General features: G+C 40.6%; 1 protein-coding gene across 15 annotated transcripts in view; it reads left to right on the forward strand.

The window, feature by feature from the left end:
* CPEB3 (cytoplasmic polyadenylation element binding protein 3) overlaps positions 1–17,257 on the forward strand; it is a 436,394-nt gene that overhangs the window by 150,179 nt on the left and 268,958 nt on the right. For 11 of the 15 annotated variants that reach the window (XM_029609927.1, XM_029609929.1, XM_029609925.1 and 8 more), the window contains one exon: positions 3,011–3,170. In XM_029609927.1, coding sequence (XP_029465787.1) covers positions 3,011–3,170 — 160 coding nt within the window. The remainder of the gene's footprint in view (positions 1–3,010; positions 3,171–17,257) is intronic. The other 4 variants (XM_029609932.1, XM_029609936.1, XM_029609933.1 and 1 more) reach the window with 1 other exon arrangement.

Genomic DNA, 17,257 nt, shown 5'->3' on the forward strand with positions numbered 1-17,257 from the left:
TAGCTCATGTTGTCCTGGGAAAAATCATATATGTATATCTTACATAATAAGGGGCCAAAACTTGGACCCTCATTGTCTGAGTACTTATTAGAAGTTTGAATCCTATGCTGAATATATTATACTTGAAGGATAGCTTGTTAATTTTACAACTTATATATATATATCCGTATAAATATATAACCATTTCCAAATTGCATAACTAAATGTCATATTTTTAAAACTAGTTTATTGTGCCAGTAAGTTAACATGTAGTTGAAGAAAATATGTTGAGGACTGCTGCCAGCAGGAAAATCAAATGAAACCTTTGCTGAAGTCTTTTGAATGATTTCAGATTTCAAAGAGGATGAAAACAGTCATCAGTTGGAACTAGTTCCAAATTTTTTAGTGAAGAAATAGTCATAGTATGGTAACCTACTAGGGGTACAAATGCATAAATGGGTTGATAATTATAAACCCTGATGAGGGGTCCATAAAAATAGAAAGCTCTCACTTGGAGCAAAAATATTGTGCTGCTTGGCTCCAAATTAAGTGGTGATGAAACAATTCTAATAAAAATTAGTGTCTGAATACAGAAATAGGATTATCACAAAAAAGAGGCTTTTATGCAAATCCTATGAATTGGTTACAGCAGAGGCTATGTGAAACTGAATGAGAGGTTTTTTTAAATACATCTTAAAACATATACAGCCAAACTAATTATACTTTTTATTTTCTAAAATGGATAAACATTAAAAAAGAAAAATTCCCAGGCAAGCCATCTTTCTACTTGGATACTTTAATTTGGATATCTAAAATGGACCCACACATTCAGATTTCTAGTTAGATATCTGAGATACCTAGATGTAGAATTAGGGGTGTTGTGAAAATATTAGACATCTAATTTGGGTCAGTAGTTGTCAAAAAGATATTAGGTGTCTAGTTTTTATGTACATTTTGTAAGATTTTACCCAACAGGTCAAGAAAGCAAAATATTTAGAAAACGTGAGCAAAAGAGAAATATTTTTTAAAGTTTATTTTCTTTAATTACACTTAAACGTTCCCCCCCTACCCCCCTGTATGGCTGGAGGTGGGAGCAGCCATAGGCCACAGAGGCTCTTGACTGTCCTAGGATTATGGTAGGTGCCAAATTTTAGGCTCTCTGCTTCCTTGGATTTTTTCACAGCATTTTATTTCAAAACATGGAAAAAGATAAATACTTGAGGCAGCAGTATAGCTTAAAAGAACAATCAGGAAGTTTAATATTTTGGAGTGGTCTAAACCATATAGATGCTCTAATTAGTCTTTGAGGAACGTATAGAGATGTTCACTAATGATCTTGCATCCCATTACTTAGCTTTATGTGATTCTTTTTTCATTAATTCTAAAACTGGTATTACAGCATCATGTTTTAAGGCATAAATACGGTTTTTAAAGCAGACTTAACATCTGAGCCATACAGAATCTCATGTGGCTAGTTCACAGAAGTGGAATTTTTGTACCAGATGTATGGTTAAGACTAGTAAAGGAAATGTACCACCGTGCAGTTTATGCAAAACTGATCATGGGGCGAGCATGATACCTGTAAAAATACAGGTCACAGATTAATTCTATAGGCTTTAGTTTTAGATTTGCAACTAAATCTGGAATAGGTATCACATTAATTTTTTATTTATTTAAACGGAATTTATATCCCGTGCCCATCAAAGTTCAGGGTGGGTTACAATAGAACATTCATAAAAAAGTTGTCGAAGCCACAAACATAAAATAAGATAAATCAAGATATAAAACATAACAAAATACAATAAAATCAATACAATCATATCAAGAAACATACTTGGAGGGGAAAAGGATAAAGCAAGGAAAGGAGCTGTGTGTACTTTGAATTGCATAAGTCTGCAAAAGCCTGACTGAATAAATATTTAAGTGCTTTGTTAAATTCCTTGGGATCACTTAGGATTCTCAATGTAAGGGGTATTGAATTCCAAAGGATGGGTCCTGTGATGGAAAATGCACATCCATGATTTGTGACTAGCCTGGTTATTCTTGGTGAGAAGATTTGCGATAGGAACTGATTCTTCGATCTTAGATTTCTAGCTGGGGTGTATAAATGAAGGCTAACAGATAACCAGTCATTATTGTTCTTATATATGAGGTTGTGTAAGATAGTTAAAATTTTATATTTTATGCGCCATTTGACTGGTAGTCAGTGTAAATTAAATAGAATTGGAAAAATATGATCATATGGTCTTGTGTTAGATAGTAGCCAGGCTGCTGCGTTTTGTATTAATTGTAATGGTCGAATCGTTGATAAAGGGAATCCATCATAAAGTGAGTTGCAGTAGTCAATACCAGTTAGTATTAATGATTGAAGGACTGTGTATTTAATGAATTAAAAGTAAATAAGAAAAATTGTAAGATATGGTAACGTTCTGACATGTACTAAGGAAAACTCTCTTTTTATATCTAATGCTTCTGAGATGTACACATTTTAAAAGTAATGTAAGAAAATGTAAATGTAGTTTTATGATACTTAATGTTTGTAAGAGGCTTTTAATTGTAGGACACATTCATACAGCTTTTTCAGATGTTTGTTTATGCATATTTTTCAGTTCAAAGCTATTTCTTCATAACTAATAACGCTCTAAATTCCTAACCACTCATACATCCAGTCTTAAAAATGAATCAAAAAGGTCTCATTTCTCCTGACTGGTCCAATTGATTTGCTGTTGTCTTGTTTATAGGTCACAATTATATTTCCCCTCTCATTCCATTTTGTTAAGGAAAGATTTTATGCATGAGCCATACCATTTTACCATTAACGTATCAAAGCTGATTCCTCTCCCCTCCCCACCACCACCACAAATTTTTATTTTGCACATACAAAAAAAGAAAAATGCTCTTTGTAAGCGAGAATTCTGGTGTGGGGCGCTGAGTTAATTTTGTGTTAGTATGCTGGAAATGTTCTTGGTTAAGTAACTACTATAATGTTGTTATTCTTGTATTTCTGTTTCTGTTCACTTTTTTCTTCTAGGACCGGAATAGGCCCTATGATGCTTTTAACTTGCACTCTTTGGAGAATTCCTTAATGGATATGATAAGGACTGATCATGAGCCTCTGAAAGGTAAACACTACCCTCCCAGTGGCCCACCAATGAGTTTCGCTGATATAATGTGGAGGAATCATTTTGCAGGTTAGGAATATTCATACATCCATGCTTGCTTGGTGTTGGCTTCAGTTTTTTTTAAATTCCATTGTTGTAATTTGCTATAAATTTGCTACAAGTAACAAAATATACTTTAATATTAAGGTTTTACAAAACGGAATTTGTACCAGATCATTGCTTCCCTGGAGTGAAATGGTAAATAAATTCACTATTGTTCATATACCCAAGCAATACCATAGTCCTTATAACTGGTGATTTTCTGCTACGTCACAGAGCTGGAAGTTTTTGAACTTGCATCCTTTTTTCCCCCACTGGGGAGAAAAAGTAGAATGTGGAGGCCATTGCTGGACCTGACATTTTTTTACTTAGAAAGTTAACATTGGTCCTCATCAAAGTATAATTATGGAGCATCTCGTTGCTTCTTGGGCCTTTATTTTATTTTTATCTATTTATTTTTTTTAAGGTTGGCTGTAAAGTCTGAGCCATGAGCCAAGGATGATCCCCTGGTCTTTTGAGTGAGATTGAGAACCTGTACAACATGAGGGAGGGGTTACCATCCCACCATCTGATCACATTGGGAATATGAACCCTTTTAAACCCTGGCCAAAAAAGGATTAAACCTTCCGTTTTAAAAATATCACTTTCCTGTTATGAAATGCTTGAAATGAGGGGTGGGGAGTCCTGTTTTAAATAAACTTAAGCATTCCCCAATTGACTCTCCTTTGTGATCACTATTATCCAATTAGGTATGTGTCAGAAGTTCTAAAGTTGTTTCATAATGACACATAAAGCGGTCTTGCATTTACTAATATGAAATGTCACATTTTAAATATTAACATAAAGACTTATGATTAGTATGGAATATAATTTCAAGATCTAATTGTGTGGTGTTGGTGAGCAGTGTTTAAATCCTAGAATAAACATAATGTCATTTTTTTAAGAGCTTGATAAAGGGATTCTCATTATGTTCTTGAGGGAAAAATGCTTCATAACTGAGCCTGCTAATTGTTTAATAATGTGATTGAGAGATTATTGATCATGTCTGAGAAAAAATCTATCCCAGTTTAATTGCTAATGGTTGAAGTCTTCACAATTGGTGCTACTGATTGTAGGTTTCAAACTTGGGCAAACTCAACCCTTTTTTGTCTTTTTTTTTTTTTTTTCCCTGAAAGTTCAAAATTTTCATGAACTTTTTTTATAGGTAGAAATATTTTAATAGTGGCATACAACACTCTTTTTTTTTAAAGTCTCATTTCAAATAGACTTTCAAACCTTATTTCCTTTTCTTCCTGCTATACCTGTCTTTAGACATGGAATTTCCCCTCCCATCATTTGATGGAGACATGGCACACCTTTTTTTTTTTTTATGACCTCCCTCTGGGCTATAAGGGAAGTGTGACCCCAGGCTGTTGCCATTAATCACGGTCTCCTGTAACTGTGGACATGTAAGGACTGGTCATGCATACTCCCAGCGCCTAGATTCAGCCCTGGCCTGGTGGATTGGAGCTCTTTTTGCACCAGGGACAACAGTCTCGAAGGATTGATTTTTACAGTGGAAGCTTATCTCCCAGGAATCCCCAATTGAGTTTTCCTGTGGGTGATCCCAATACCATTAGAGGGTCTAAGGACTTTCCAGGGTAGTAACTATCTAGTTCCCTAGGTGAATCAAGATGGGCCTTGTGAGTACTCAGAGTCATCAATGTGTCTCTCTTTTTCTCATGCACTTGCTTTCTTTCTTGCTCTTCTCTCCCGCCATAGCTGCCTTATGTGAAAAAAGATTTTATCATCAGAATTTGTGGTGCTGATGCATGGGGCATTTTTTGCCCTCCAAAAACTTAGGGGACTGCCCTCTTTTGGGGCCCCAGCATGCAGCCACCCCATAAAAGTACTCCAGCAAGCAAGGGAGATTTCTGAAAACCCCTCCCCTTTGCTGTAAATTACAGGAATCTAGAGATGGCTCCTGATCAGGGATGATTCAGATCCCTTTTCTCCTGTGGGCTCCCAGGAGGGGAAGGTAAATGATCCTCAGAAGATGAAGATTCAACAATAGTATAACTCTTTAGGAAAGAGGAACATTTTGGCACTGATCTCCAGCATTTTAACTGCGTTAAGGATTGTGAACTCTTGTCCAAAGGATACTGCAGAAGTGGACCCCCATTCTTCAGGGAACAAGGAAGCTTCAAAAGGCATTCCCATTATAGGGTGCCTTAAAGCTTATAAGAACATAAGAAATTGCCATACTGGGATAGACAGGGTCCATCAAGCCAATTATCCTGTTTCCAACAGTGACCGATAGAGGTCACAAGTACCTGGCAAGTACCCAAACAGTAAATAAATCCCATGCTACAGATGCCGGTAATAAATAGTGGCTATTCCTTCAGTTAGCTTGGTTAATATCTGTTTATAGACTTTTCCTCCAGGAACATGTCCAAATGTTTTTTAAACCAGCTAAACTAACTGCCTTAACATCCTCCAGCAATGAATTTCAGAGCTTAATTATATTCTGAGTGAAAAACAATTTTCTCTGAGTTTTGTCTTAAATGTGCTACTTGTTAACTTCATGGAGTAGTTCCTTGTATTATCTCAAAAGATTAAATAAATCACATTTACCCATTCTAGTCCTCTCATGATTTTATAGACCTCTATATCATCTCCCCTCAACCATCTCTTCTCCAAGATGAACAGACCTACCCTCTTTAGCTTTTCCTCTTTATCATTTTGATTACCCTTCTCTGTACCTTTTCTAGTGCAACTATATCTTTTTTGAGATGCAGCAACTGGAATTACACACAGGACACAAGGGTTGGTCTCACCATGGAGCAATACAGAGACTTTATGATATTCACTGTTCCTTTCCTAATAATTCCTAACATTGTTTGCTTTTTTTTTCCCACTGCCACACACTGAGTTGAGGATTTCAATGTATTATACATTAAGATGCCTAGATCCTTTTCCTGGGTGGTCACCGATCATGGAAAACCAACCACGGAATCCATTGGTCCAGTCCCAAGCACTATTCCATTGCTGGACAGGGACGTGTGCCATCTTGACCATGCGATCAGTGATGTCTTGGATAACCTTGTTTTGGTCATCTACCTGTAAACAACAATTGGAGAGGTTAAATGTTCCACAAACCCTCCTTCCTGGGCCAGAGGGTAATCTAAAACCAATCTATTCTGGTACACTGCAGTCATAATTTTGGTATTTTGTTTTGCCCAGAGTTTAAGAGCGAAAGCAGTCGTTGGTGATGAGCTCCAGGACTGCCTGAAGCCTGATGATTCGATGCAATTAATACTGCTTGGAAGGGTTCCCGAGTTGCCCCTTTTTGCTGCTTCATCTGCTCTCTGATTTCCTTGACAATAGGGTTTGATTTCCTGGTGTGTGCTTTGCAATGCATTACAGCCACCTTGCGAGGTAGCCAAACTGCGTCTAGTAATTCACGTACTTCTGATGCATTGTTCAATTGTTTTCCCTCTATAATGCTCCATGCACTTGAATTGTAAGGAAGGCATATTTAGAGTCTGTATAGATATTTACAGTTTGTCCTTCTGCCAACTGCAGAGCTCGAGTAAGGGCAATTAGTTCAGCTTTTTGTGCAGACGTTCCTGGGGGAAGAGGTTGAGCCTCAATGATTTCATCTTCGGATACAACAGCATATCCAGCAGAACGTATCTCATGAATGATTTGGCTGCTCCCATCAGTGAATAAAGTCCAAGCTCCTTGCCAGGGTTGATCCCTCAGGTCTGGTCTACTGGAATGTATTGTAGTCATGACTTCTTCACAATCATGGGCAACTGGTTCAGGTGCCGGCATAAGAGTGGCCGGGTTCAAGTTTTTGCTGTCTTGTATTTGAAGTTCAGGTGTTTCACACAGTAAGGCTTAATACTTGACGAGACGTGAATTAGTCATCCATTTTGGTCCATGAGTCTCTAGTAGTCCTTGAATAGTATGAGGAGTTGTTACTTGTAAAGTTTGTCCAAATGTTAGCTTAACAGCTTCGGGTATCAGTAAGCATGCAGCAGCAATGCTTTGAAGGCAACCAGGCCATCCTTTTGCAACATTGTCCATTCCTTTTGACAGATATGCAACAGGTCGTTCCTATGATTCAAAAGTTTGAGTCAATACCCCAATGGCCATTCCTTTCTTTTCATTGATGAACAAATGGAAGGGTTTCATTACATCAGGTAATCCTAGAGCAGGGGGTGAGATCAAGGCTTCTTTCAGTTGATGCAGATTTGCTAGTTCATGTCCTTCCCACTGGAAGGGATGAGATTCCGATTCTTTTCCTCGTAACTTGTCGTACAGGGGTTGGGCAATAACTGCATAGTTAGCAATCCACAGTCTACAGTATCCCGTAGCTCCAAGAAACGCTCGGAGCTCTTTCTTACAAGTGGGTACAGGTTGACCTCGTATTGAACTAGTACGAGAGATGACTGCAATCCAAGCAGTTATGTACGGTATATCTTCAGGGCAACCCGGATTCCCTTCTCGTATAACTATATTCTGGACCCTTGTGGCCGTTTGGAAATCGAAAGTTCCTACCGGAGGCCAATTTACACACAAACTGGGCCACCTATGGGTGCATCGTTGAATCATTCCGGGTTTTGTACATTTTCGTCTATCAAACACTTCACTATAGTGCTCCGTCATGGCTTTTAGCGGAGTTGAATAGCCCCCTCCCATTAGGATAGAATCACAGACAAAGGAGGGAAGGGAAGACGGATAGGTAAGGGGTCCGTACCCGTCAGACACAAAAGGGTCACAATCGCCCCGACTAGGATGCGGTCAGCCCGGCCTAGAACTGCGAGGCCATTCATTCTCTTTCACACAACAAGAAACCTTTTCCCGCTATTGTACACTTCACTTATAATTTTTTTCTCTTATGCGCGTGGCCTTCGGAACAGAATTCCTACTGAAACACTGCGCGGGGTGTGATCAAAGCCCCCTCGGTCCGCTTGGGGATGGACCGGTTATTTGTTACTCTTTTATCTATTCTTCACTTATTTCACTGTTCCCCATAATACTCGCCTGCAGGGTTCTTCCGATCGTCACGAAAGCCTTCTTCCCGGATCACCAGCCCAAAGGTCTCAGAGGATCTCCGTGGAATGACCCCCCTCAGATACCTGATCACTGAACTCAGCGGTGGCCACTCACCAGGCAAGTCTGGGGGATCACTCCGCCACAAAATCCCCTGGACCAACTGGGGGGCTAAAATAGCGTCCCCGGTACCTCCTGGCTGGCTCGCCAAATGTAACCGTCTCTTTTTAGTCAGTAAGGAGGTCCAGACAACTGATCCGTAAAGATAGACTTTTATTGCCAGCAAGATGCAGCTAAGACAAAGGCTTAGTACAACTGCATGCCCCTCCCCTCCAGGAGCAGACTCTTATGCACTTTACAGTTCTTATCTTTTACACATGCGTTCTAAGCATTGCTGAGCAAGCATATTCCGGCTGAAGGGGCTACTGACCCCCTCCCTAGACACCCTGGAACTTTCGTGAAACTTCTCCCATGTTCTGCAGGAGAGGCTGCTGGGACTTGCAGTTCTGGAAAGGAATTCGCGAGTCTGCAGTAATACAGCCCATCACATAATACATCCATTGTTCTAATCTAGGTTACAGCAGTGAAAGCTTATCAGAGAATAAGAACAGCGAAGCCAAAAAAATGAAAATGTGCAATGTGCTGACAGAGTTTCTCAATGTCCTAATTACAGCTGTATTGCAGACTGTAAGTAAACCCGTCATGAAGCAGGGAATTCTGGTACATGAAGTCCTTTGTCAGGTTGAAGCTTTCAGACTCCTTCAGTAACTCCCTAATATGGTACCTAGCATTGTATAACAGCAGAGTGGCTTACTTTTCTCTATGTGCATCACCTTGCAATTGTCCAAATTCAATTTCATCTGCCGTTAGGATACCTAATCTTTCAGTCTCGCAAGGTCCTCCTGCAATTTATCACAATCTGCTTGTGTTATGAATAATTTTGGCATCTGCAAATTTTATTCACCTCGCTTGTTTCCTTTTCCAGATCATTTGTAAATATATTAAAAAGAATCACTCCCAGTACAGATCCCTGAGGTGTAATCCACTGTTTGTTATTTTTCTCAGTGGAGAAAATCACTTTAGACCTACTGTTTCCTTTCTTTTAACCAGTTTGCAGTCCACAAAAGTACATTGCTTTCTATCCCATGACTTTTTAATTTTCTTAGGAGTCTCTCATGGGATATTTTGTAAATGCCTGTTGCGATCCCGGTCACTGCCTCAGTGACCGGGCTTTTACCTGCTCCTAAAGCGCAGCAGTCCCTCGGGTCCCGGGCCTCTCAAACCCGCAAGAATCAACGTTGTTTTAGCCGGCAGGATCGATGCAAGGACACGCCTCCTGATGACATCAGAGGCTGGTAGGAGGGACACGCCCCCTGATGACATCAGAGGCTGGTAGGAGTTTTAAAACAAGTTCCAGGAACTGTACGTTGCCTTGCAACGAGAATCTTTGACTGAATAGCTTGTTGCCGTTTGTCGTCTGGTTTCTGACCTTTGCTGTCTGTCATCAGATTTCTGCCTGCCTGCCTGCTTGGTTCTGATTACTGCCTGATATCTGGGTCTTGAGTTCCTGCTAGTCATTTTGATTCTTCATCTGTCTGATTGCTATCTGTTCCCACTCCGGTCCGTGACTCCATCTTCAGCCTGCTTGCCTCCTGTCCTGACTCCGGTTCGTATTCCTGACTGGGTTCTTGTTTTTTTTCGCCTAAGTCCCAGCGGCCCGGGTCCCTACGGGCTCCTCCTGGGGGGACCTCGGGCTTCCAGGGTGAAGACTCCTAAGTCCTGGCGATCCGGGTTCCCACAGCTCCTCTGGAGGGGTCGCAGGATTCCAGGTGAAGCCCATCCGCCCAGTGTGATTCTGCCTCCCGGCCGTTTCTCCGAGTCGGTCGGCCTAAGGATCCACTTCTGGATTTGGACAGTCATAACAATGCCTACTGAAAATCCAAATACACTAAATCTACCAGCTCATCTTTATCCACATGTTTAATCCTTTCAAGAAAATGTAGCTAATTAGTGAGGCAAGACTTAACCTTGTGTAAATCCATTCTGGCTGTGTCCCATTAAATAATGTCTTTATATATTTTAAGTGATTTTGTTCTTTAGAATAGTTTCCACGATTTTTCCTGGCACTAAAGTCTGATTCACCAGTCTATAGTTTTCCAGATCACTCGTGGAGCCCTTTTTCTTAAGATCGGAGTAAAATTTGCCACCCTTTAGATACAATGGACAAATTTAATAATAGGTTTCAAATTACTATTAATAGATTTAAAGTTTCATTTTTGAGTTCTTCCAAAACCCTGGGGTGTATACGATCTGTTCCGGGTGATTTGCTACTCTTCAGTTTGTCAATCTGTCTTGCTGCATCTTCCAGGTTCACCGTGATTTGGTTCAGTTCTACTGAATAATTACTCTTGAAAAACATTTCCGGAACAGGTATCTCACCCATCCTCATTAGTAAACACCGAAGCAAAGTATTCATTTAACCTTTCCATTATGGCCTTATTTTCCTTATGCGCCCCTTTAACACCTATTATCTAACAGTCAAACTAACCCCCTCACAGGTTTCCTGCTTCAGATATATTTTAAAGAGTTTTATTTATGAAATTTTGCCTCTATGGCCAGCTTCTTTTCAAATTCTCACTTAGTTGTCTTATCAGTGTTTTACGTTTAACTTGCCAATGCTTATGATTTTTCCTGTTGTCTTCAGAGGGATCCTTCTTCCAATTTTTGAAAGAAATCTTTTGGATAAAAAAGCCTCTTTCATCTTTCCTTTTAGCCATGCCTGCAGTTGTTTGGCCTTCCTTCTACCTATTTTAATGCATGTAATACATCTGGACTGGGCTTCTAAGATGGTACAGTATTTTAAAACAATTTCCAGGCCTGTTGCACACTTTAACTTTAGCTACATCTGTCTTTTTTTTTTTTTTCCTTATTTTATCAAAGTCTGCCTTTTGAAAGATTAATGCTATAGCCGTAGATTTACTTAATGTCCCCCTTCTAATCATTAAGTCAAATTTGATTGGACGGAGTGCACTGTTAACCCGCCATTGGATGCGCGTTTTCCCTTACCCCTTATTCAGTAAGGGGCCGAAAACGCGCGTCCAACCCGCCGAACCTAATAGCACCCTCAAATGCAAATGCATGTTGATGGCCCTAGTAGGTATTCCCGCACGATTCAGAAAACAAAATGTGCAGCCAAGCCAAATTTCTTCGTGCGCCGGGAAAGTGCACAGAAAAGCAGTAAAAACTGCTTTTCTGTGCACCCTCCGACTTAATATCATGGCGATATTAAGTTGGAGGTCCCGAAGGGCCAAAAAATAAATAAATAAAGAAAGAAAAAATAAAAAATTTGAAGTCTGCCCACGGTTGTCGGGTTGAAAACTGGACACTCAATTTTGCCGGCGTCCGGTTTCCGAGTCCGTGGCTGTCAGCGGGCTCGAGAACCAACGCCGGCAAAATTGAGCATGGGCTGTCAAACCCGCTGCCAGCCACCGCTCCGGGCCAAAAGGAGGCGCTAGGGACACGCTAGTATCCCTAGCGCCTCCTTTTGCCTGTTTCTACCGCCGGGCCTCATTTAAATACTGAATCGCGTGCACAGGCGAGTGGCCTGTACGTGCGCCGGGAGAGCGGGCGTTCGCCTGCTCTCCTGCGGACTTTACTGAATCGGCCCAATTGTGATCACTGTTGCCAAGCAGCCTTACCACTGTTACCTCTGGCACCAAATCTGTTTTCCACTAAGAATTAGATTTAAAATTGTTCCCCCTCTTGACCTCCCTAGCATGTCCTGTTTAGGCATGTGCATTGTTTTGTTTTATCAGTTCGGGCTTCGTTTTTGGGCCCCGCGGGAAATTTCATTTTTCCCGTGGTTCGGGGTTTTTTGGGTTTTTTTTCGTGTTTCAGGGTTTAGTGCGCACTAACTCCATCTTAGTGTGCACTAAGTCATGTTAATGCGCACTAACCAGTTTTCTAATTTTGGAGTTAGTGCGCATTAAGTCCCGTTAGTGTGCACTACGTACCGCCCTAGTAGGACTTAGCGCGGGCTAACAGCCAGTTCATGTGCACTAACAAAAAATGTTACAGGCACTGGTTTTATGTTACGCTGTGAACCGATGTGATATCTTTGAATGTCGGTATATAAAACCTTTTAAATAAATAAATAAATAAATAAATGTTACCAATAAATTAAAAAGTGTCAATTGGGGAGGCAGTTCGTTAGCTAGAGGTATGATTCTGCATTCCCATTGGCTGTTTCCTTCTAAAGAGAGAGTAAGGAGACAGCAAATGAGAATGCAGAACCATATCTCTAACGAACTACTCCCCAATTGACACATTTTGTAACTTATTGTAAACATTTTTTGTCAGTGCGTGCTAACAACCAGTTAATGCTCCCTAAGTCCTATTAGGGCACACTAACGCCAAAATTAGAAAACTAGGTAGTGCGCCCTAACGGGACTTAATGCACACTAACATAAGTTAGTGCATGCTAAGCCCCGTTAGGGCGCACTAAGCCTGCAACTTAGTGCACCCTAATGGGACTTAGTATGCACTAATTACATGTTAGTGCGCACTAATGGGAGTTAATACGCACTAACACGAAATACTAACCATGACGAATTAGACAATTTCAACCAAGGTGATCCATCCTATATATAATTTCTACCCTTGTATAGCACTCTTTTCACCAGGTCTTTGAGATGCCAATTCTGTCTGTCTCCATTTAATGCTATATATTCTAACTCTCCCATCTTCTTAGACTTCTGGCGTTAGTATACAGACATTTCAAAGTATGTTTTCTGTTTGTATTAACCTGCTTATCAGTTGACAGGGATAATTTGGAATCTTTTAACTCAGGTAGTTCTTTACTTATAGGCACTTGAACTACTTTTGGTTTTATTGGAAACTCTGGGGCGCTCTAACTCCAGTTTCATTAGTATCTTTTAAATATACCTCCCTCTGAACCATGTGCTGCTGAGCAACTGTTTGCTTTCCCCCTTGTTCTAGTTTAAAAGCTCCTCTATCTTTCTAAAGGGTAGCGCCACCAGTCTGATTCCACCTGGTTAAGTTGGAGCCCATCCTTTCCCAAAAGGTTGCCCAGTTCCTTACTAAACTAAATCTCTCTTCCCTACACCATTGTCTCATTCAAGCACTGATACTCTAGAGCTCTGCCTGCCTCTTTGATCCTATATATGAGGATCAAGTAGCATTTCAGAGAATGCTACCCTAGAGGTTCTGGATTTTTACTTTCTACCTAAAATCCTAAATTTGGCTTCCAGAACCTGCCTCCCACACTTTCCTATGTTGTTGGTGCCCACATATACCATGGCAGCCAGTTCTTCCCTAATACTGTCTAAAATCCTATCTACGTGACACGTGAGGTCTGCCACTTTTCCTCCAGGCAGGCAAGTTACCAAGCAATCCTCACATCCACCCAGCTATCTACATTCCTAATAATCAAATAGCCCTGGGAGACTCATCCTCTGTGTGAGAGGATAATGTATCACCTGGAGAGCAGGTTTTGCTACTGGATCACATCTGCTACACCAGAGTGATGCTCTGATCACGTGACCTTTATCCTCCAAGGCAGCACCAGATCTGCCAGACTGGAGTTGGGACTTGGCTACTATTTCCCTGATTGAATGGGATGACCCTCAGCGGGGATTTAAAGGGGATAGGGTTATAAGAAAATACACCCACTACCCCTGGAAGAGAGAAACAGTCTCCTTAAGGTACCCCAGGTGAATGTCTTTGTCTTGCAGTAACACAAAGAACAATCTGTGTAGAGAGAGAGGAACAGCCCCAAATGATCCTTAGGGTGGAAAGAATCCATTTTAAAGCACTTTTTCTACAAACTCCATAGCTTTACGAACATCCATTTGTGGAAATGATGTGGTCCGAGCAGCTTTATACTGGTGTCAAGGATGGACCACTGACCCTTGAGATGGTAGGCTGGGGGTTCTAGGGAGAGAACTATCTGAGCCATGGAGAACTTGGGAAGCAATGGTACTTTTAACTTCCAGGAGTTGTGGGCTGGGTTGCGCTCAGCCGGGCACTCACTGACTAATAAGTAGACCCACCATTTCCTCCCAACTGTTCAAAGGTTCCAGCCAGCAGGATGTTTCTTGCTGGCACAATGTTTTCAAGCTTGAGGGCTGGGTCTACAAACAGGACTGCATTTTGGACTGTATCCAGGCTGAATAGGGTCTCCCCTCCTGCCTCCCAGGTAAAGAAACATGGTTTTGGAGTTCATTGGTTGTCTTTGCTCTGCAATCTGTAAACCAGGGTTTGTGTTGTATTCTGTTTTCTCATTAAAAAACATTTTAAGCGCAATTCCTGTTATTTGACCAGGCCCTAACACCTGGATCTAGCAACTCCCAGAGAACATGGGAACAGCATGGCGGGAGTCAGCCATAGCATTTCTATTTATGAAAAATTTGTGTACCGCACACTCCAAAGTTCATGGCAGTTTACAATATTTATATATATAAATGCAATATTAACAAACATACAATTGTACCAACAACATAAAAACAGGGACATGCAACAGTGACATACCATAAATGGAGAGAGATGAATTCAAAAATTTGTTGTCTCAAAAGCTTGTTGAAACAGCCATGTCTTTAATAGTTTTTAAAAGCTTTAGAATCCGTCATAGTCCTAAATTGCTCAGGCATGGTGTTCTGTAAAATTGGACCAGCAAGATTTCTACCTTCATCCAAATGTGCTTGATGAACCGTCGGGACTATCAAAAGGCCTTTATTTGATGACCTCAAATTAGGTTGAGGAATATGCAAATGAAGCACTGCACCAAGAGATAAGGTTTCATGATTATCTATTCTCATTTGGATTAGGGTCAGAACCTTTAGTGGTTAGGCTGGGTAATAAACGTCGCAAATTGCAACCTAGAGTCATCCAATACCCTGGAAATTTTGAGGGCACTATTTGATACAAGAGTGGGATGGGTTACCCTGTCTCCAAGCAGGGTCTCCTAACTGATCAGTTATTAGCCTTTCATGCCCAGAAGGCACCTACCTCTTGCAACTACTAGCTCCAGTTACATAAGAACATAAGAAATTGCTATGCTGGGTCAGACCAAGGGTTCATCAAGCCCAGCATTCTGTTTCCAGCAGAGGCCAACTAGGCCACAAGAACCTGGCAATTACCCAAACTCTAAGAAGATCCCATGCCACTGATGCAATTAATAGCAGTGGCTATTCCCTAAGTAAATTTGATTAATAACCGTTAATGGTCTTCTCCTCCAAGAACTTATCCAAACCTTTTTTGAACCCAGCTACACTAACTGCACTAACCACATCCTCTGGCAACAAATTCCAGAGCTTTATTGTGCGTTGAGTGAAAAAGAATTTTCTCCGATTAGTCTTAAATGTGCTACTTGCTAACTTCATCGAATGTCCCCTAGTCCTTCTATTATTCAAAAGTGTAAATAACTGATTCACATCTACTCGTTCAAGACCTCTCATGATCTTAAAGGCCTCTATCATATCCCCCCTCCAAGCTGAGCAACCCTAACCTCTTCAGCCTTTCCCCATAGGGGAGCTGTTCCATCCACCTTATTTTGGTTGCCCTTCTCTGTACCTTCTCCATCGCAACTATATCTTTTTTGAGATGCGGCGACCAGAACTGTACACAGTATTCCAGGTGCGGTCTCACCATGGAGTGATATAGAGGCATTATGACATTTTCCGTTTTATTAACCATTCCCTTCCTAATAATTCCTAACATTCTGTTTGCTTTTTTAACTGCTGCAGCACACTGAGCCGACAATTTTAAAGTATTATCCACTATGATGCTTTGATCTTTTTCCTGGGTGGTAGCTCCTAATATGGAACCGAACATCGTGCAACTACAGCAAGGGTTATTTTTCCCTATATGCAACACCTTGCACTTGTCCACATTAAATTTCATCTGCCATTTGGATGCCCAATCTTCCAGTCTTGCAAAGTCCTCATGCAATGGATCACAATCCGCTTGTGATTTAACTACTCTGAATAATTTTGTATCATTTGCAAATTTGATAACCTCACTCATCGTATTCCTTTCCAGATCATTTATATATATATATATAATATATATAATTAATATAATAATTGAAAAGCACTGTTCCAAATACAGATCCCTTTGGCACTCCACTGTTTACCCTTTTCCACTGAGAAAATTGACCATTTAATCCTACTCTCTGTTTCCTGTCTTTTAAACAGTTTGTAATCCACGAAAGGACATCACCACCTATCCCATGACTTTTTAGTTTTCTTAGAAGCCTCTCATGAGGGACTTTGTCAAACGCCTTTTGAAAATCCAAATGCACTACATTTACTGGTTCACCTTTATCCACATGTTCATTAACCCCTTCAAAAAAATGAGGCAGATTTGTTAGGCAAGACTTCCCTTGGGTAAATTCATGTTGACTGTGTTCCATTAAACCATGTCTTTCTGTATGCTCTACAATTTTGATCTTGAGAATAGTTTCCACTATTTTTCCCGGCACCGAAGTCAGGCTCACTGGGCTATAGTTACCCGGATCGCCCCTGGAGCCTTTTTTAAATATTGGGGTTACATTGGCCACCCTCCAGTCTTCAGGTACAATGGATGATTTTAATGATAGGTTACAAATTTTAACTAATAGATCAGAAATTTCATTTTTTAGTTCCTTCAGTACCCTAGGATGCATACCATCCGGTCCAGGTGTTTTGCTACTCTTTAGTTTGTCAATCTGGCGTACTACATCTTCCAGGTTCACAGTGATTTCGTTCAGTTCATCTGACTCATCACCCCTGAAAACCATCTCAGGAACTGGTATCTCCCCAACATCCTCATTAGTAAACACGGAAGCAAAGAATTCATTTAGTCTTTCTGCAATGGCCTTATCTTCCCTAAGAGCCCCTTTAAACCCCTCTGTCTTCTAATGGTCCAACCGACTCTCTCACAGTTTTCTTGCTTCGGATATATTTAAAGTTTTTATTATGAGTTTTTGCCTCTATGGCCAACTTCAGTTCAAATTCTCTCTTCGCCTGTCTTATCAATGTTTTACACTTAACTTGACAATGCTTATGTTTTATCCTATT

Source organism: Rhinatrema bivittatum, chromosome 7 (assembly GCF_901001135.1).
Source record: "Rhinatrema bivittatum chromosome 7, aRhiBiv1.1, whole genome shotgun sequence".
NCBI classification, from domain to species: Eukaryota; Metazoa; Chordata; class Amphibia; order Gymnophiona; family Rhinatrematidae; genus Rhinatrema; species Rhinatrema bivittatum.